This window comes from Erpetoichthys calabaricus, chromosome 1 (assembly GCF_900747795.2).
Source record: "Erpetoichthys calabaricus chromosome 1, fErpCal1.3, whole genome shotgun sequence".
Taxonomy (NCBI): Eukaryota; Metazoa; Chordata; class Cladistia; order Polypteriformes; family Polypteridae; genus Erpetoichthys; species Erpetoichthys calabaricus.
Genome location: NC_041394.2, coordinates 23,296,750 through 23,319,568, shown reverse-complemented (window position 1 = coordinate 23,319,568; position 22,819 = coordinate 23,296,750). Strand labels below are relative to the sequence as shown.

Sequence of the window (22,819 nt, the reverse complement as noted above, 5' to 3'; positions counted from 1 at the left end):
AAGCTCAGTAGACATTGGGTGATGCAGCAGGTCAAAGACCCTAAACATCAAAGTAAATCAACAGAATGGCTTCCAAAAAAGAAAATCTGCCACTTGGAGTGGCCCAGTCAGAGCCCAGACCTTAACCCAACGGAGATGCTGTGAAAGTGACCTCAAAACTGCTGTTCAGCACCAGATATCCTTAGAGTATAGCTGAGCTGAAATTGTCCTGCACAGAAGAACGGCCTGAACGCTGTGCAAGTGTGATTGGCAGCTGCTGGCGGTGCTTGTTAGAGGTTGTTGCTGCCAAAGGAGGTTCAACCAGTTTTTAAATCCAGGGGTTCACTTACTTTTTCCAAGTTTAATGGGTGTGTTCAACAAAGACATGAAAGATTAGAATTGTTTGTTTGTTCTTAGTGTTAAGCATATCGTGCTTGTCTATACTTGTAGCTTAGATGATGTTCAGATCACATTTTATGACTATTCCATTACATTGGGTTCTCAAATGTAATTCGGTCAGAAAAAGCCGAAGCCAATCCCTGCAGCATTGGGCAGGAACCAACCTGGAGCAAGTTGGCTGTACATCTCAGGGATTAAAATGTAAAACAAAATACTAACAAAGAAAGAAAATCAGCAAATAAAAAGGCTCAGTTTATTTGAAAATAAAAGCCATGCAGGTAATACAGCCTTCGTCTGTTCAGTTGTTGGGGAATGGTTGATAACAGTCACTTTAACCTTTGATCCGGGATTACGAGGCGCAGCTTCAGTAGGAAAGGTGCAGAACTTTAGATTCCGATGAACTTGGCAAGCCACTGAAAAGTGAGAGGAGAAAAAAAATGATCAAATATTCAGTCTTTGTGTTTGATTTTTTTATCATAGTAATGTACAGCAGAGCATTGAACCACAGTGACATGAAGAAGTCCTTCAAAAAGCCTGTTGTGTTTTAACGTGCTCAGCTCTCTTATAAGCACTGGTATGGCTGTGATTTTGAGTGACGATTCATAGATTTTTTTTTTTTTTTTGTAACTATTTAGGTTGTATCTTACATTTTTTTTTCTTTCCTTTGATTTTTAGGTACAGGAAGAGAACTTTTCCAAAAGCCTTGCTGTACAGTCTTAAGGTCATACGTGATCGAATCAAAGCAAAAATCCTTCAAAGGCTAAGAAAACTGATAATCTGAGAAACAAAAGGTCAGTTATTTATTCGCGGCTCTTACTCAGCTTAATATCAAACATTGCTTCCAGGTGACACCGACTATTTTAAAGGCGTATGATGAGTTGGTGCCACACATGAACACGCAAATTGCCTTTTGACGCCATGGAAAGAGCTGCAGTACACCAAAGTACGCCATGGCCTATGACGATGACATTGAAGGTGCAGTAGAGCATGCAGGCTAAACAAACTGTCAAAATATTTATTTATTAACTGTTTTGTGATAATTTTATCACTTAAATCACAAGTAGAAAGCTGAATAGAATATATTATTATTTATGACAATGTAACAGGTGTACCTTAGGAGCTACCTACAACCACACGCTCATTCAGGAGGTGGTCCCCTGAGGCAGAGCAGGCTCTGAGAGACTGGAACTACGGACTGGGATATCATGCAGGGATCACATAGTGAGAACATTGAGGAGGTTGTTGACTGCACTACTGACTACATCAACTTCTGTATGGACATTGTAGTTCCAGTAAGAACTGTACGCTGCTATGCTAACAACAAACCATGGATTACAAGTGACATCAAGGGCCTTTTGAAACAGAAGAAAAGGGCTTTTAAAGGCGGTGATCAGCATGAGCTCAAGTGTGTGCAGAAGGAACTCCAACTCCAGCTCAGGGCGGCGAAGGAGCAGTACAGGAGAAAGCTGGAGCAGAAGTTGCAGAATAACAGCATGAAGGAAGTATGAATGGGATGAAGATCATCACTGGCTGCAGCTCGAAGCAGGGTGCAACCATCGAGAGAGACGTAGAGAGAGCAAACCAGATGAACAACTTCTTTAACAGGTTTGACCACCCTAACCCACTCTCACCTTGGAGTACTGCACCCTCCACCCATCCTTCTGCTGATACCAGCATAGGAGTTTCCCCCCACCCACAATTACAGCAGCCCAGGTAAGCAGAGAGCTGAGGAGACTTTGTGCCAGCAAAGCAGCGGGTCCAGATGGAGTATCGCCACGACTGCTGAAGGCCTGTGCGCTGGAGCTGGGGGGTCCTCTACAGCGCATCTTCAACCTGAGCCTGGAACAGGGGAGAGTCCCGATGTTTTGGAAAACATCTTGCATCACCCCAGTCCCAAAAGTATCACATCCTAGTGAGCTGAATGACTTCTGGCCTGTCGCTCTGACGTCACATGTGATGAAGACCATGGAGCGGCTTCTGCTTCACCACCTGAGGCCACAGGTCCGCCATACCCTCGACCCTCTGCAGTTCGCATACCAGGAGAAGGTGGGAGCAGAGGATGCCATCATCTACATGCTACACCGATCCCTCTCCCACTTGGACAGAGGCAGTGGTGCAGTAAGAATTATATTTCTGGACTTCTCTAGCGCCTTCAGCACCATCCAACCTCTGCTCCTTAGTGAGAAGCTGACAGAGATGGGAGTAGATTCATACCTGGTGGTATGGATCATGGAGTATCTTACAGACAGACCTCAGTGTGTGCGTCTCGGGAACTGCAGGTCTGACATTGTGGTCAGCAGCACAGGAGCGCCGTAGGGGACTGTACTTTCTCCGGTCCTGTTCAGCCTATATACATCAGACTTCCAATACAAATCGGAGTCCTGCCACATGCAAATGTTCGCTGACGACACTGCTATCATGGGCTGCATCAGGAGTGGGCAGGAGGAGGAGTATAGGAACCTAATCAAGGACTTTGTTAAATGGTGCGACTCAAACCACCTACACCTGAACACCAGCAAAACCAAGGAGCTGGTGTTGGATTTTAGGAGACCCAGGCTCCTCATGGACCCCGTGATTATCAGAGGTGACTGTGTGCAGAGTGTAAAGACTTATAGATACCTGGGAGTGCAGCTGGATGATAAATTGGACTGGACTGCCAATACTGATTCTCTGTGTAACAGAGGACAGAGCCAACTATACTTCCTTAGAAGACTGGCATCCTTCAACATCTGCAATAAGATGCTGCAGATGTTCTATCAGACGGTTGTGGCGAGTGCCCTCTTCTACGCGGTGGTGTGCTGGGAAGGCACCATAAAGAAGAAGGATGCCTCACACCTGGACAAACTGGTGAGGAAGGCAGACTCTATTTTAGGCACAGAGCTGGACAGTTTGACATCCGTGGCAGAGCGACGGGCACTGAGCAGGCTCCTGTCAATCATGGAGAATCCACTGCATCCACTAAACAGAATCATCTCCAGACAGATCATTCCTTCCCCACACTATGCGACTCTTCAATTCCACCCGCTGGTGGAGCAAACGTTAACATTATACAAAGTTATTGTCTGTTATACCTGCATTGTTATCACTCTTTAATTTAATATTGTTTTTTATCAGTATGCTGCTGCTGGAGTATGTGAATTTCCCCTTGGGATTAATAAAGTATCTATCTATCTATCTATCTATCTATCTATCTATCTATCTATCTATCTATCTATCTATCTATCTATCTATCTATCTATCTATCTATCTATCTATCTATCTATCTATCTATCTATCTATCTATCTATCTATCTATCTATCTATCTATCTATCTATCTATCTATAATAAAAGTTTAGTTGTTTGGAGCTTCACCAAATCCTGATAACATTCGTTGTGTTGTATGTTTTCCTGTTGTGGTCCTGTTACATTTCTCTACTCTGTTTGTTGTGTTATGTTATGTCATCAGTGTGAGCCTCTCCCAGTATTCGTTGTGTTACTGTGAGAGGAGGAGGAATCACAGAGCTTGAATTGTCACTTTGTATGTTCTCTGTTTAATATTTTCATCCATCCATCCATCCATTGTCTCCCGCTTATCCGAGGTCGGGTCGCGGGGGCAGCAGCTTGAGCAGAGATGCCCAGACTTCCCTCTCCCCGGCCACTTCTTCTAGCTCTTCCGGGAGAATCCCAAGGCGTTCCCAGGCCAGTCGAGAAACATAGTCCCTCCAGCGTGTCCTGGGTCTTCCCCGGGGCCTCCTCCCGGTTGGACGTGCCCGGAACACCTCACCAGGGAGGCGTCCAGGAGGCATCCTGATCAGATGCCCGAGCCACCTCATCTGACTCCTCTCGATGCGGAGGAGCAGCGGCTCTACTCTGAGCCCCTCCCGGATGACTGAGCTTCTCACCCTATCTTTAAGGGAAAGCCCAGACACCCTGCGGAGGAAACTCATTTCAGCCGCTTGTATTCGCGATCTCGTTCTTTCGGTCACTACCCATAGTTCATGACCATAGGTGAGGGTAGGAACATAGATTGACTGGTAAATTGAGAGCTTCGCCTTGCGGCTCAGCTCCTTTTTCACCACGACAGACCGATGCAGCGCCCGCATTACTGCGGATGCCGCACCGATCCGCCTGTCGATCTCACGCTCCATTCTTCCCTCACTCGTGAACAAGATCCCGAGATACTTGAACTCCTCCACTTGAAGCAGGATCTCGCTACCAACCCTGAGAGGGCACTCCACCCTTTTCCGGCTGAGGACCATGGTCTCGGATTTGGAGGTGCTGATTCTCATTCCAGCCGCTTCACACTCGGCTGCGAACTGATCCAGAGAGAGCTGAAGATCACGGCCTGATGAAGCAAACAGGACAACATCATCTGCAAAAAGCAGTGACCCAATCCTGAGCCCACCAAACCGGACCCCCTCAACGCCCTGGCTGCGCCTAGAAATTCTGTCCATAAAAGTTATGAACAGAATCGGTGACAAAGGGCAGCCCTGGCGGAGTCCAACTCTCACTGGAAACGGGTTCGACTTACTGCCGGCAATGCGGACCAAGCTCTGGCACCGATCGTACAGGGGACCGAACAGCCCTTATCAGGGGGGCCGGTACCCCATACTCTCGGAGTACCCCCCACAGGATTCCCCGAGGGACACGGTCGAATGCCTTTTCCAAGTCCACAAAACACATGTAGACTGGTTGGGCAAACTCCCATGCACCCTCCAGGACCCTGCTAAGGGTATAGAGCTGGTCCACTGTTCCGCGACCAGGACGAAAACCACACTGTTCCTCCTGAATCCGAGGCTCGACTATCCGACGGACCCTCCTCTCCAGGACCCCTGAATAAACTTTTCCAGGGAGGCTGAGGAGTGTGATCCCTCTGTAGTTGGAACACACCCTCCGGTCCCCCCTTCTTAAAGAGGGGGACCACCACCCCAGTCTGCCAATCCAGAGGCACTGTCCCTGATGTCCATGCGATGTTGCAGAGGCGTGTCAACCAAGACAGTCCTACAACATCCAGAGCCTTGAGGAACTCCGGGCGTATCTCATCCACCCCCGGGGCCCTGCCACCAAGGAGTTTTTTGACCACCTCGGTGACCTCAGTCCCAGAGATGGGGGAGCCCACCTCTGAGTCCCCAGGCTCTGCTTCCTCATTGGAAGGCATGTTAATGGGATTGAGGAGGTCTTCGAAGTACTCCCCCCACCGACCCACAACGTCCCGAGTCGAGGTCAGCAGCGCACCATCCCCACCATATACAGTGTTGACACTGCACTGCTTCCCCTTCCTGAGACGCCGGATGGTGGACCAGAATCTCCTCGAAGCCGTCCGAAAGTCGTTCTCCATGGCCTCCCCAAACTCCTCCCACGCCCGAGTTTTTGCCTCAGCAACCACCAAAGCCGCATTCCGCTTGGCCTGCCGGTACCTATCAGCTGCCTCCAGGGTCCCACAGGACAAAAGGGTCCCGTAGGACTCCTTCTTCAGCTTGACGGCATCCTTCACCACCGGTGTCCACCAACGGGTTCGGGGATTGCCGCCACGACAGGCACCGACCACCTTACGGCCACAGCTCCGGTCAGCCGCCTCAACAATAGAGGCACGGAACATGGCCCATTCGGACTCGATGTCCCCCACCTCCCTCGGGACATGGTCGAAGTTCTGCCGGAGGTGGGAGTTGAAGCTACTTCTGACAGGGGGCTCTGCCAGACGTTCCCAGCAGACCCTCACAACACGTTTGGGCCTACCACGCCTGACCGGCATCCTCCCCCACCATCGAAGCCAACTCACCACCAGGTGGTGATCAGTTGACAGCTCCGCCCCTCTCTTCACCCGAGTGTCCAAGACATGTGGCCGCAAGTCAGACGACACGACCACAAAGTCGATCATCGAACTCAGGCCTAGGGTGTCCTGGTGCCAAGTGCACATATGAACACCCCTATGCTTGAACATGGTGTTCGTTATGGACAATCCGTGACGAGCACAGAAGTCCAATAACAAAAACACCACTCGGGTTCAGATCGGGGGGGCCATTCCTCCCAATCACGCCCTTCCAGGTCTCACTGTCATTGCCCACGTGAGCATTGAAATCTCCCAGCAGAATGAGGGAGTCCCCAGAAGGTATGCCATCTAGCACCCCCTCCAGGGACTCCAAAAAGGGTGGGTACTCCGAACTGCTGTTCGGTGCATACGCACAAACAACAGTTAGGACCCGTCCCCCCACCCGAAGGCGAAGGGAGGCTACCCTCTCGTCCACCGGGGTAAACCCCAATGTACAGGCTCCAAGTCGGGGGGCAATAAGTATACCCACACCCGCTCGGCGCCTCTCACCGGGGGCAACTCCAGAGTGGTACAGAGTCCAGCCCCTCTCAAGGAGATTGGTTCCAGAGTCCAAGCTGTGCGTCGAGGTGAGTCCGACTATATCTAGCCGGAACCTCTCAACTTCGCACACTAGCTCAGGCTCCTTCCCCTTCAGAGAGGTGACATTCCACGTCCCAAAAGCCAGCTTCTGTAGCCGAGGATCAGACCGCCAAGGTCCCCGCCTTCGGCCACCACCCAACTCACACTGCACCCGACCTCCTTGGCCCCTCCCATAGGTGGTGAGCCCATGGGAAGGGGGACCCACGTTGCCTCTTCGGGCTGTGCCCGGCCGAGCCCCATGGGTGCAGGCCCGGCCACCAGGCGCTCGCCATCGAGCCCCACCTCCAGGCCTGGCTCCAGAGTGGGGCCCCGGTGACCCGCGTCCGGGCAAGGGAAAACGGCGTCCAAAGTTTTCATTCATCATAGAAGGTTTGAACCGCTCTTTGTGTCATCCCTCACCTATTTTCAGACTATTAATAAAAAAAGAGAAAACAACAAGAACAAACGGGTGTTTGCATTACTCCTTCATGGCGGTTTTTACAGCATGTTGCACATATATCACAACACAGAAGCTTTGGGGGTTAACGGAATCCAAAGGCCAGGATGCAACAGTACAGCGTGTGCGGTGGAGACCAGATACAATAACATTTAATTTAATAAAAAATCAGCATAAATGCATAAAATATATGCATTTGCAGTGTTTGCAATCAGAACAATGGAGGATACTCCAATTGGTATGAGGCGTCACACGTATGCATCAGTGGATCTCTGTCCAGGCCCATCTGAAGTGGGTCGAGAGGGGATGTTGCACTAACCTTCTTCTCTTCTTTTCCCTCCACAGTTACTGAGAAGATGCCCAGTGAGTGCAATTGACTCCTCCCCTTCCAGTCTCCTGCCTTTAAAGCCCACTGCTGTCGGCAGGAGGAGGTCAGTTCTGAACCAACTGCACCATAGAATGCAGCTCCCCACTCCCTGAATAGTGAATTACGGTTTTTGTTATAGTAATTTATAGCGTCCCCATTTATTTTTATTTTTATTACTTTATTAAATGGGGAACAAAAGGGTTTGTGTCCCAACAAGTTTCCGTGGGAACCTGCAGTGCCTTATTTGATCACAGAGGTCATCATTGAATCTCTAAGTGGACTTTGTTAGGTTTGTCTTTCGATCCAACCATCTACCCGTCCACTTAATAAGTCTGATAAATAAAATTTTAAGGTTGTGGGCAGTATATGTCTATGTCAGTAATGCTGGGAAAAAGGCAGAGAAACGTCTAGATGTGGTGCTAGTTTATCGCATGGCAGAATCACTCATCCATCCATTTTCCTACTCTGCTTATCCATATTAGAGATACAGGGAAACTGGAGCCTATCCATCCATATTGTAATCCAAGATGTGCCACAGGGTTCAGCACTGGACTCCTTGCTTTTTACTTCTTACCTCACAGATATTGTGAGCAGACATTAATGGACTTTGACCTTGGAGTTCAGCTTGTATCTCTTGGGAAGTTGTCCTTGGCTTTTGTCTAACATTCTCATTATCTCTCTGCCTATTCTGGGGGTCGATTTTCTTCTTGTAGCCGAGTCCAGGGAGGTCAGCTACAGTCCCATGGACTTTAAACATCTTAATAACATTTGCAGCTGTTGCTACAGGAATATCAAACTGCTTGGAGATGGTCTTCTAGCCTTTGCTGTTAACATGCTTGTCTATCATTTTCTTTCTGATATCTTCAGATAACTCTCACTTTTGCTTTCTCTGGTTCATGTTCGGTGTGGGGCACGCGTCGATGCCAAACACCAGAATGACGACATTTCTCCATTTAAATTGGCTGAATGACTGACTGCACAATTGGAGACATGTAATACTCATTAAAGAAAACAACTAGTTTGAAAAATCTTTCTAATCTAATCATTTATGATCTTTTCTACGTGTACCAACAAATGCATCCAGGCCATTTTAGAATATCTTTGTAGAATAAGCAAGACTTGATCTCTTTTCTTACGTGCTTTACTTTATTCAATGACATGAACTGCATTCAGTTAAACAGGGGACAGTTGCATTTTATTTAATCAGACAATACAGCACTTTTTCAATGAGTTATAAGGGAATTAACAAATTTGTCCATGTCTGTTATATGGCAGATTTGCAAAATCAGTGCTAATGTTTGAAATACACCATCTGTTGGAATGACAAGTGCCATGCATTTTATTACAACATGCATTAGAAAATTCCAATAGATGGTGCACTGCAAACGTTAACACTGAGGTCTACGTTAATTTCTTAGATGTCAAGTCACCATACCTAGATTTTATGAATATTACTCTATCATCTAAAAACCCTAATTATCAAGATACCCAGTTTAAATTTGTACACTACTTATTTTTAATGTCCCACAGACGCTTTGCTATGGACTCATCGGCTGACCCCTTGTGTTCCTTTTCTTTATCTAAGTCACTTTGTAACTTTCTACACTATTACAGGGAATGCCACCATTGTGGTTTTTTGACGTAAAATTAATCTAATTTTCTTTTCCACAAAATCCCCTTATCACCTGAAATTTTCCTTCTTTTTTAAAAATAATCATTCAAAAAATCATAAATCCAAATAATTCACAGAAACCAAAATAAACATTCACCAACTCCCTAGCATATTCAGGATGAAAGGAACTGCTCTGTGCCCTATAAATCCTGGAGGTGAATGGCAAGTGATCTCGCCTCTTGGTTGACCACTCACTAAACACATGAAAGACCACTCACTGTATATACTAACGTATAAGTCGGGTCTTGAAACCTGAAAAATTGATCATAAAATCAGACCCCAACTTATACGCCTGCTCAAAAATGCAACACTTAATTTTTTTTTAACATCTTCTTGCCTCCGCCAAACTCGCATCAGTTTCTCAGACGCATCGAATTTTGTTGTAGCAGCACAGTTACCAATTTCTTTCGCTACGTTTAATTTAACACCAGCTTCATATTTTCATCTGCTCAATCGCTTCATCGTAGATAAGGGATGCTCTTACGATAAAGGTGTATGAGTGTGTGAGATACAAAAAACACAAAACGGTGCAAATATTGCTTTGGAATAGTTTGGGTATTACATAGAAAAAAAAGGCTGTGTGCTCTGTGGTTACTCTCTCAGGCGGGCGTTAGCATATCATAATCTCTTGGACCAATAGCGTGACTTTTCCGCATTCGACTTATATGACCGACATTATAAAATACCAGAAATTATACGGTAAAATCAAGTCCCGACTTATCCGCAGGAGAACTTATCCGCGAGTACATACGATATATGCAGGGATAAAACCAATAATAATGAATGATGTACATAGCATAAATAAAACAATCAAAAATGAATGAAAGAGTCATAAAATGTGAATCTGAACCCCAGGCAGGGGAGGAACCTGATAAGTTCACTATCGACATAGATATCTGCCCATGACTGATTTTGATTTATTAAAAAGTTATTTGAACGTCTGCTAGAGACTATGGTTGTCATGTCTGCGGTAAAAACGGACACAAAAGAGAATTATGTCCAGATGATGAAAACAGTTAACTTGAGCAAATACCTAAATTCAATAATGAACAGTTCACCTTATCTTTGAACAAATTCAAGAATAATAATTAAACATTAAAGTGAAGAGGATTAACTGACCATCCATTTGGGAGGGACCTGAACATTGTAAGTATTATTGTGGCAGAGAAGGAAAAAATCCTGTCGACCAGAGGTGGCCTTTGGGGGTGGCGACTAGGGCAATCGCCCCAGGCCCCGCGCCTCAGGGTGGCCCCGCGATAGGAGATTCTTTTGTCACAGTCAGCTCATCATACAAATATGCGGAGCCTCTGCAAGACATTCAAATCCGTTATAGACTGAAATACGGTACGTGGTGGATTTCCTCTAATTCCTGTGACTGTTGCGAGCGCGGAAAGAAGCTTTTCAAAGTTGAAACTTATCAAAAATTATCTACGATCAACAATGTTGCAAAACAGACTGTGCAGTTTAGCTATTTTGTCAATCGAAAAGGAACTTGCCTCAACATTGGACTACGAGGATCTTATCAACGATTTTGCTCAGCGAAAAGCCAGAAAAGTGGACTTCCGTCTGTGACTGTCAAAGCAGCTGTTTGGTAAGTGTTCATTTTATTACAAGTGTTCTGGTTCTCCGTAATTAAATAAATTTGCCGACTCCAGCGGGTTCGGCAGAAACGACTGTTATTTAGTTTGTTAATTTTGCATGCAAAATGTTTCTGAATCATTAATTAAGTTGGTTAAAGGCCACTAAACCAATATAAGAACAATTACAATACGTAATGTAATCAAACGGTCAATGGTACCTACATAAGGCACCATGTTTTTTAACAATAATAAGGCGTACAGCATTAGATGCGGACAAGCCCGTGAGTGTGGTGGTACAGTATACAGCCTACACTTATGGCTCTCGGCCCCGCACATGACACTCACCCAAGGCTCCGCGTACTCCTAAGGCCGCCTCTGCTGTCGACTATGCCAGTTGTGGCCACTAGGCAGCATAGCAGAGAACCAATCCTTTGACAGAACTGTAAAGATGTGAATCCTGGGTTCAAATCAATCCATTTTTTGACAAAATACCATTCATCAGCTTCTTTTTCTCCAAAAACCATAATGCACAATTCTTTTTTCTTTGTTTCCTAAAACCTCCCCATGCAAGCTTTGTTCTCCTTCTCTCCAAAGAAAGAATTCTTTATACCAAAAAATCAAACACAAAAGCACATACTAATGATGAAGTCTTTTGTTTTTATCCAAAGACAGATACCAGGAATTGAGTAGCACTGATCTTTATACTGTTGACCTGATGACATCACAGGTCATGACCGGCCAGTGACCCTTCATCTCAATGTAGAAACAGTACACAAAGATCGTAAAAATGGTGGCTGCTTTGAAAAACAAAATGGCATTGGAAAAGACATGAACCAAAACCAGCATTTGCCAAATATTAATCTTTCATGGAATTCAGGGGCAGAAATGAATTCTGCAGCATTCAAAACCCCCAATAGGCAAAAGAAAATTAGAATAAGCGACATAACAAGTACAGAAAAAACTAAATATGAAACCCAATCATGACACTGGTAGAACAAAACTGTTAATGAATGTTAACCTACTTTGCTAATTGTGAACTACAATACGCACGTTAACACACATTATTAGCAAATTTGATATACAGTGTAACTCTTAATAAAGAAAAGGATTATGTTTTTGATTACTTGACTTTACTGTTGGGACAGACCTCATTTAGATATGGTAGACAGAAACTCATTAATTAATTTCTACGTGAAATAAAACATAATGGAAAATACGAAGTTTCGACTGCTCTGACATAACATTTAAAATTGTGTAGTTAATGAGCCATCTACCCACCCACTGAGATGACTCCTTCTGGGTTAAAGTGAGGTTTTCAACAGTTTACATCATCAAATTAAGAAGTATGTGACATCATCAACATTGTAAAGACTTTTCTTGACTTACTGCATTGATTCCTTGTTCTTTGACTGCCTTTGTCAGTTTGGCTTCTGACTCATAAAGGTCTGCAATTGGGAAAAAAATAAAATATCAAAACTTGCTTAATTTAAAAACAGCCATAAATAACTTTCAGAGCAACCAAAGTGTTAGTGCCAAAAGCAACATACCAAACAATTTGCGCAGTTTTGCAACACAGTTGGTAAAGCCGTCAAAAGTCACACAGAGGTCATCAGTTCCATGTCGAAGCCAGAGGAGCTCCATCACTCTGGCATTGAGATGAAAACCTACAGGGAAGAAATTCTGCAATCACTCCACTTTTCTGGGGTGTAAAACCTCATACCAAGTAGGTTACCCATCATGCTTGAGACTAGTCAACTGGATTACCTGAGCATCAGTTTGGCAAGGACCAGAAAATTGCAACAAAAAAATCCTGCCGACTACGCCAATTATGGCCACTTAGAGGTGTAACAGAGCTCCACACCTTGACACAACTGTACAGACATGAGTCCTGGGTTTAAATCAACCCTTTTTATTTGTCAAAATATCTCCAGACAGGTTTCTTTTACACCAAAACACACAATGTGATGTCCTTTTTGTCCTTTCTCCCAAGATGAGCCTTGCCCTTCTCCTCTTCCAACTTCCTAAGTAAGGCAAAGTGGCTGCTTTTATTCTGGACCCGAGAGTACTTCTGCTGGCGGAACATTTTCCCAAGGAGAGCACTTTCAGATTAGGCATAATCACCACAAAAAAAGGGAGTCCTCTCCCAACAATAGCCCCCCAATGGTCACAATATAATGCACACATACTGTATATTCATTAGTATGAAACGGCCGACCCCTTACCCAGCTGGCAGCTACACCTCCAAGACCTGTGGCCTGGGTGAATTACTGAGATTGAATCTTAATAGCAAGCCGTACCTCTAACAAATAAACTTTTCCCCACAATCGACGGTGTAAACATAAGCACAAAAGAAAAGCAGATATGTAAAAATAAGCGAATATATTAAAACAGAACACAACAAAACACTATTGTACATACACCATGTAGAATATATATATATATATATATATATATATATATATATATATATATATATATATATATATATATATATATATATATATATATAATATATATATATATATACAGTATACTGTATACTGTATATCCCTCCACCAGAGCAATACGGTGACAACACTATATATCTACACAATAAACCCTCCCTTGCCCCGTAACATAACAAACAACAACAACGAATAACAACAATGAATGAAACACGGAAAATGGCAATGATACTGAACTTGAGTCCGAGTGTACAACTGTCCTGAATGCGGATGACTGGTCAACTGAGAAGAGATGTGTTTGTATTTCCCAGGTTAAATGGAGCAACCTCACCGTGAATCCTCGGTGCATGGTGGATGATGATCTGACCCCAGGGTCTCTGGTGATGGGGGAATTGAAGTCACTCCGGCGGAATGAATACAAACTGGTGCAAAAGCGCGATGTGGAAAAACAGCAGGTAAGTTGATTCGTGGTGGTGAAAAATGGTCTCCGTCTTTCTCCTCTCTCTTCCTCCTGATTGCTTAAATAGTACTGCCGGATGTAATTGATCATTAACAGGTGTTTTCCAATTTGGGGTTGCGGTCTCTTTCCATCATCCGTTCCCCTTGTAATTTACAGGGACGACATTTACTGACGCACACAAACAGCAAACGGGACAATGGAAACAAAACGCACTCAGTACAAACATTGAACAACACTATTACTATGTGTAGCCCCGCTACAAGTATATATCATGTGATGGATGGCCGGCTTCTTATTCCGGCCCTCACCCCCAGGCCACCAGGAGGAGCTCTCCCGACAGCATGGACGAGCCCCGAATTCCAGCAGGGCCTCATGGACTATGTAGTTTTTATACACAGCCCTGCTGGATACCTTGGGGACCACTGAGAGTCGCTGTCGGGAGGCCCGGGGTCTCATATATGCCCTATAACCCGGAAGTGCGTCATAATCCCGGAACAGGAAGAAATGACGTGCTTCCGGAGTGAAGATAAGGACTGTTTACCCTGACCAGGAAGGAATAAGGAATTGTGGACTATTGGGCAGGAACATCTCCGGGTCAGGGTGTATAAAAGGACTCTGGGAAAGCCCAGACACTGAGCTGAGCTGGGAGGTAGGGTGGCTAAGTGTCTGGGAGAGGAGGAGTGAGTATTGAGAGAATTGTAATAGTTATATGAGTAGTGTGGAGTTGAGGGTGCTTTGTGCACGTGATCATTGTAAAATAAAGAAGTCTTGTGCTTTTACCTGGTGTTTGGGTTCAAGAGGTGGACACACGCCTCTACTGCTACAATCACTAATGTGAAGTGTGGGGTAGCATGATGACAATTAGTGCTGCTACCTTCCAGCTCCAGAGACCTGCGTTTGATTTGTGGCCTGATGATCAATGCCTGTGTGAGGTTTAATTGTTCTCCTCATATCTACTTTAGTACTCAGGTTTTCCCAAAGTTGTGAATTTTTACATTATTTGGAGATTTACAATTACCCTGGTATGATGTTTTTGCGTGTGTGAGCTATTTATTGTACTACTGCCACACAGTTCTAGGGACGACAATAAAGCCTGATTCAAGTCATGTCTGTATGGTACTATGGTGTTCTCCTCAAATGGTGTAATGGCTAACTAGCACTGCTGCTGGATGAATACAAGCTCTACTGATAGAAATTGTGCTGAATCCACAGATTCTCTCTTTGTCTCTGTGGGATTTTTCTCCAGGCACTCACCCCCGTGATCATTATGCTCATTTGTGATTTTAAACTGGTCTCGTGTGTGGACGTGGGTAGTGCATTCCAATAACATCTCCATCTACAGTGAATTTGTACTTTGCACTCCATGCTGTCAGCACAGGCTCTGAGACCCCATAACCCTGAACTGAAGGGTTTTGGTTTATTTGTTACTCTAAACTGATGTTAGATGGTTAAGCTTGTTTAAAACTCTTTCCCTAAGGAAAATGTTTTCTGAATATTTTTGGCTGTTTTGAGGTCAGTTTCATGGGTAAAAATACAGAACATCATACTCAATTAAATATGTATAAGAAAGCGCAACATTACAATGATCACTCCCACCCCCTAAAGAGAAGAACTCCCCAATGAATATGGTTACGTATAACAACCTTATCCAAATTGGGTGATGTTTAGGGGTCAGTGCTGGGGCCACTGCTATTTTTACTAAACATACATAATCTGATAAGAATGCAAACAAGAAGCTGTTTTCCAAATTAAGAGTAATGGCAGATAATGGAAATTCAGTTGAATCATTAAAGAGGGACTTGGACAGCATACGGGCTTGGGCAGATTTGTGGCAATTGAATTTAAATGTAAGAAAATATAAAATATTACATGTAGGAAAGGTAAATGTTAAATATGAATACAGAATGGAAGGACTAAAACTTAAAAGAAACTTGACAGTTTTTTATGTGGCTTATCACTATTAACATCCAGACAGTGTAAAGAATCGGGCGGCACAGTGGTGCAGTGGTTAGTGCTGCTGCCTCGCAGTAAGGAGACCCGGGTTCTCCCCATGTCTGCGTGGGTTTCCTCCTGGTGCTCCGGTTTCCTCCCACAGTCTAAAGACATGCAGGTTAGGTGCAGTGCTAATTCTCGATTGTCCCTAGTGTGTGTGCTTGGTGTGTAGGTGTGTGTGTGTGTGTGTGTACTGCGGTGGGTTGGTGCCCTGCCAGGGATTGGTTCCTGGCTTGCGTCCTGTGTTGGTTGGGATTGGCTCCAGCAGACCCCTGTGACCCTGTGTTCAGATTAAGCGAGTTGGAGAATGACTGACTGACTGACTGACTGACTGACTGACAGCATATAGAATCAATCAAGAAGGCTCAAAGGTGGTCAGGTTGTATATCACAATGTGTGGAGTGCAAGTCAAGGGAGGTTATACTTAAATTATATAATGCACTGCTTAGGCCTCACCTGGGGCCTCATGTATAAACGGTGCATACGCACAGAAATTGTCTTTTCACAGAAGGCTATTTATATTGATTTGCATATTCAAAGAGGTGTAATTCTGGGAGGAGTTGGGGCGGGACAGAAGGCGCGTGCACGTACGTTACTTTTCACGCTGATCGGGATTTATGTAGCGGAAGAATGTGGAAGTTTGCGTACGTAGAGATTCCTGCATCTGGATTTTTCTGTGCGTACTCACATTCCCGCTTTTGTGCTTACGCCATGTTATAGTGTGAGTTCTACGCACGGTGTTATACATGAGGCCCCTGGAGTGCTGTGTGCAGTGTTAGTCTCCAGTTTACAAAAAGAACATAGCAGTGCTGGAAAAAGTCCAGAGAAGAGCAACTAGGCTGATTCCAGGACTAAAGGGTTGAGTTATCATTACAGAAGGACTTGGACAACATACAGGCTTGGGCAGATTTGTGGCAGATGAAATTTCGTGTCATTAAATGTAAAGTATTACACATAGGGAGTCAAAGTTTGAGGTTTGAATACACAATGGGCGGTCTAAAAATCAAAACTCCATTGTATGAGAAGAATTTAGGAGTCGCAGTGGACTCTACTCTATCAACTGTCAGACAGTGTTCAGACACCATTAAGAAGGCTAACAGAGTGTGAGGTCATCTATTGCTTTGATGTGAGGAGTACAAGTCCAAGGAGATTCTGCTGAAGCTTTAAAACACACTGGTGAGACCTCATCTGGTGTACTGGGTGCAGTTTTGGTCTCCAGGCTACAAAAAGCATTAGAAAAGGTCCAGAGAAGAGCGACAAGACTGATTCAAGGGCTACAGGGGATGAGTTATGAGGAAAGATTAAAAGAGCTGATCCTTTAAAGTTTAAGCAAAAGAACATTAAGAGGAGACCTGACTGAAGTGTTTTCAGTTATAAAGGGAATTAGTCCAGTGGATCAAGACTGTTATTTTAGAATGAGTTCAACAAGAACACGGGGATGCAAATTTTCTTCATGCAAAGAACTGTAGACACATGGAATAAATTAGAAAGTACTCCGAGGGAGAGTAAGACTTTGAGGACATTCAAATCTTAACTTGATGTTATTTTGGAGACTCTAAATGAACAAGATAGACAAGGTCATTGAGATGAATGGTATTTCCTCATCATAATTGTTCTAATGTATACTCTGTGATGGACTGCCACACCATCCATAGCTTCAACCTGTGCACCTAATTCTGCTAGAAGACACACCAGCTCCCCATCATCCTGAACTGCATTAGCGAGTTTTAAAATAAATAGATGGATTGATTGATGAATGGGTGCTTCTGTCAGTAATATTTCTCAGCAAACTATCTGAATTTTGATCATTTTCATACAAATTTTGGAATGCATTCCTTCTTATGCTTAACATGTATTTTTTATCTTATGTATACTTCTCAATTTTACTCCAATCTCAGGTTCCTCATGTGCTCATTGATAGTCTCACGGCCTTCTTTTGTGGTCTTCATTTTTATTGACGTTCCTTATCATCATTGACATTGTGTTCTTTTTTATTGATATCCCATATTTTGGCCATTGTCTTATTATCACTTTGTCCTGCTTTTGTTTTGTTCATATAATGATGTTTTATGCTCTATTTTTCTTAAACACCCTCCATATTGCTCACATGCATCAATATTTTACTCTTTTTCTGCTTTCTTGTATTGATAATATGTTTTCCCTTTATCGTTATTGATGATCCTCAGGACCTTTATAAAGCTTTTGCTCACCTATGGATTTTTTCACATTTTGTTATAATGCAAATTTTAATTAAAAGACATTCATATAGAACTGCCTGTTACTAACATACACAGATTAATCAATAATGCTAAAGTGTAATGAAGTATCTGACATTTGAACAATTATTAAAATGAAAAATGGTATTCTCTTACTTTTCACAATACATAGTCCACTTCATTGCTCTGGAGTTCCAGAATGAGCTTTGGTGCTTCCATTTTCAGTGTGAGGTCTCTCTAGAACTGGATTTCCCAAATTGGGGTGCCAACATGAGATGGCATTTCAGGGGGTGCAACAAAACGATTCACCAAAAAAGAGTGAGGTGCATTGTCGTGGTGCAATCGGTGTCATGCAATGTGCCATCAATTGCAGATCCTTTATTACTTTCTGCTCCCATTCTATAATATGATAGATAGATAGATAGATAGATAGATAGATAGATAGATAGATAGATAGATAGATAGATAGATAGATAGATAGATAGATAGATAGATAGATAGATAGATAGATAGATAGATAGATAGATAGATAGATAGATAGATAGATAGATAGATACTTTATTAATCCCAGAAAGGAATCAAGCATGGCATGTGCTATTGTCACCTGTGAATTAGTCACAGAAATGCACCTTCTCGTGAGTTCCTTGCTGCAGGCAGAACATTTCTAAAGGCAAAAATCGTTTTTTTAAGAGAATGGAATTTGGACTTTGCGATAATCCATAAAGAAGGATGAGGGCTGGTACTGATTTCTGTGCAGGCCCTGATCATGAAATGTCACTGATTTTGAGGATTTATTAACAGTTTTGTGTGGGAGGTGAGCAAGGGGGACTGAATTGAATGCAACACCTCCTGCTTACACTTAGCACATCTCTCCTGCTGGTGGTTCTGGCAGTAGCGCAGCAGTTTTAACTGTGCAGCGCGTATGTTTTTGAACGGCAGTGCAGGTGTCATCGGGAGACAACGCTTGTCGTCTGTGTTTCATCGCTCAGCAGTGTGCTGGCACCCATTGATTCATGGGGGTGTCCAATCTCCCAAATCTCTCGATCAATGATCATTCATCATTTCATTGTGGTGCCTGATGCTTCACTGATATCCCAACCCCAAGATCAATAATCAAGTGTTTAATCTTCATGTGGGACAAATTTACAAGATCATTGAGATTTACAAAAGTATATTTAATTATATTTAATTTTTTTACATTGAGTTAAAGGCTCATTTTTTGAGCTCAATTTATATTATAGTTTGTGTTTCAAAAATTAGAAATGACTTCATCTTCTAATGATATATTACTTTTATAGGGGGTACAAACATAAATCAAATATTTTCTAGGGGTAAGGGGCTTCAAAAAAGGTAGGGAACCACTGAACTTGTATGAAATCACTCTATGGTCGATTAAAGAAAAACTTTACTCAGAAATTTTTTATATGCTACTTAACCCATGTACTTTGTAGTGGTGGGCAAGAAAAAAATATATCTTACATTTTCATGCACAGCTGGAAAAAGTTAATATAATAGAAGCCAATGCTGTAAAATAGCAAATGATGTGAAAAAACTAAATGAAAACAGAAAAATAAATCTCACGTTACTCATGTTGCATTCTACATGTTCAGTCGCATACTCAAAATGAGCAAAACACATGATTTGTACTAAAATATTGGTGGACAAGATTCCTGTCTTCATTTCAACAAGTCAATCCCATGAGGCTTTATGTTTCCTGTTTATGAGGTGTGCCGATTATTCCAGAAGTAACCTTTTAATACTATATTATCATTTTTAATTGTTATTTTCATTCCTGGGATTTATAACCTTTGGACCATTTTTGTGGTGCATGCCACAAAGCCCATGTTTTAGTTTCAGAGCCAGGCTTACTTTTATGTTTGTAGACCTTTGTCTCTCTCTCTCTTTCTCTTATTACATTGTTGTTCAGACATGCATACAAGAATTTCATTGTACTTAATGTAAAGCTGCCATCTAAAACATAAGTCAAAATATTGAACATGACTTGCATTTAAATTTTAATACAGCATAAACAATTTAGAGAAACTGTACCTGCTAAAGCTTGTAATCTACATTAATAACTGGTTTTAAGTGGCACTGTGATTTTCCTCAGATCATATCAGTGCTGCTGGTCTAAAGCCAAAAGACGAGGAGGCCTCTTGTGAGGGATAATATGCATCTTACATAGTGATAATTGTACTGAGTCATGAAAGTGTTCCTTTTTTTTCCCTAAGACAATACCTAATGTCATTCTTTAACAGTTTTTCTCCAAAAATGTGAAGTGGATGGATGGGCCATCAATATGTCTTGCAGTGTTGCTTTTAATTGGACAGATTAACACCATTTGGTAGTGTGGACAGGAGGCATCTCCAAAGCCTTCACAATCCCACAGATGTGCAGACTACAGTAATATGGACTCGCCCATCGAATTCGCCCATTAATTTTCTGGAATGCCATGTTGTTTATTTTGTTAAGGTTTATTTTCATTATTGTTAACTATCTTCTTTTTGTTCTTCAAATTAGTTTAATGTTTCTTGCTTAGTGTCTTATTGTGTGTGATGGAAGAGGGGTAAGACCCATAATTAGATTACAGGTCCCAGTACAAAGCCTCTGTCTATATTAACAACATGATTTCAAACTACTTCAAAATAGAATGTAGTACTTGATAAGGGTGCCCTCTATCACCATTGTTTTTCGCAGTCGCCATTGAGCCATTGACTGTTCACTTTCAAAATGCATTAAAGATAAAGAGATTTATCAGAGAAGGACTTGAACCAAAAAATATCACATACACAGATGATGCGGTACTATATATATCAGACCCACAAACATTTTTATCAGTAGCCTTAATGTACTAGCAGAATTTCAAAAGATATCTCAACTCCATATCAATTTAAAAAAAAATTGTGCTTTTTTCCAGTGAACTCCCCGACACACAATACTAGACTGGACATGTATCCATTCATTTTATCAGTTTAAATATTTAGGAGTAAACATCACCAATAATTATAAAGGTCTTTTTCAACAAAATTTTGCTATCAACATGGAAAAAAATCAAACAAGATAAGAATAGATGGTCTACCATCCATCTCACATTAGCAGGGAGAATCAATATTGTCAAAATGAACATCCTTCCTATGCTTCATTTTCTATTTCAGAGCATCCCTATATACAATAACAAATCATTCTTTAAGTAATTAGACTCATTTATACCTTATTTATCTGGATTTTGAGATGCCCAGACATTTAAAGCAGAAGGTGGCATGGCACTACCTAACTTCCAATGTTATTACTGGGCAGAAAATATACAAGTCATAAAGACCTGAGGACTCATGTATAATGCCTTGCATGAAAATGATACTAAAACATGGCATAAAGACAAAACTAGAAATTTCCATGCACACAAAAAAATTCAGATGCATAAAACTGTGTAAGCAAAGTTCTACACACTTTTCCTGAATTTTAACACACATGCACGCACCTACAGCACTACCCTAACTCCTCACAGAATTTTGCCTATTTGAATATACATTTCAATATAAATAGCCCCTTCCGTTCAGTGTCTTGTTAAGAGACAATTTCAAAAGCATGTGGAAATGCAAATTTCAGCAAATGCAAAATGGAGGTCCTGCTCAGTGAAGTGGAGGCAAGGAAAAATGTACTATTTGGTGGCTTAAGCAGTGGTACAAGCAATAAAAAGAGTGTGGTGAAGAGCATGCAAAAGTTCAAGTTCAGAAAGTCGCACAGTGCCAGAAATAAAAAAGAAGTGGTCAGATATCAAAGTCGATGTGAAAAGGTGAGGTGCAGCCCACCGGCCGAGTGTCACACGGAAACATATTAGTGCCACAGAGTTTTAAAAAAAATAGACACACAGTGAAAAAAAAAAGTTCTATGTTGAGATTAAAGTCAAAATGTCAACTTTAATTTTGCAGTTATTTTGTCATTAAAGTAGAACATTGTAAACTTCATCTTAAAACCTATTTTTAATTTATTAGAGCTTCTCATACCCCATCGTAACTAAATCAGTACATTAAAAGCTTCGTATTCCAAGTGTTGTTCGACCCAGTCATTAATTGCTACATGCTTCTTAAACAGACTTTCTCTTACACCGACAGGAGCGTGTAGGCAGTGATCACCACCAGAATACATTACATTCATGATTTTACAGCTCTGTGTAAATTGTAGAATTCTAAGAATGCATACTTGATATAATTTTCATGACGACATGGATTAACGCATGTATTATTCATGTAGGGGCATGGGAGTGCCTGCTCCACCAGTCCCAGCAAGCACTGAGTGCAAGGCAGGAATAATCCCAGGACGGGGCGCCAGCTCATCGCCGAGTGAGTACAGGCATACACATACACTAGTAGCATCAATTTAGTATCACCAAACCCTCCATCCTGCATGCCTCTGGAAGGAAACTGAAGCATGCTGAGGAAACCCACCAGGATAACATTCAAACTTTAGGCAGGGAACACCCGAAATGTGACCCCATTACTGCATGGCAGCAGCACTTCTGCTGCACCACCATGCCCCCACATGTTTAATTATTAACAGTATACATTATTAAAATAAAATAAACAATTTATCTGTAAAATGTAATACACATACTTTAATGCATTTCATCATAATAATGGTATAGTATACATTGTAGTATTCTAACATGACACAGCTCCAAGAGAATAGCTCTTGGAAATCTAAATCGACTTAAAAGCCAGTCGTTATCTTTAAATATGCACTTTCTTCTAATTCTTCTATTTGCAACGTCTTCTAACAACACTAAAGCAGCCATGGTAGTTGGAAAAGTTTTCCCATTCTCTGCACCCTTACATTATTACAGAATGATTGCAATCAAGTACGTTAAATTTGTAAACGATGTGCAGTT

At 42.4% G+C, this 22,819-nt stretch overlaps 1 protein-coding gene across 1 annotated transcript in view; it reads right to left on the bottom strand.

The window, feature by feature from the left end:
- Positions 1 to 609: 609 nt before the first annotated feature.
- Positions 610 to 22,819, bottom strand: part of capn12 (calpain 12) — a 163,795-nt gene continuing 141,585 nt past the window's right edge. The window contains exons 18-20 of the mRNA XM_028796315.2: positions 12,370 to 12,486; positions 12,209 to 12,267; positions 610 to 791 (exon numbers count right to left, since the gene is read on the bottom strand). Of these exons, the coding sequence (XP_028652148.1) occupies positions 765 to 791; positions 12,209 to 12,267; positions 12,370 to 12,486 (203 nt within the window). The 3' untranslated portion in view covers positions 610 to 764. The remainder of the gene's footprint in view (positions 792 to 12,208; positions 12,268 to 12,369; positions 12,487 to 22,819) is intronic.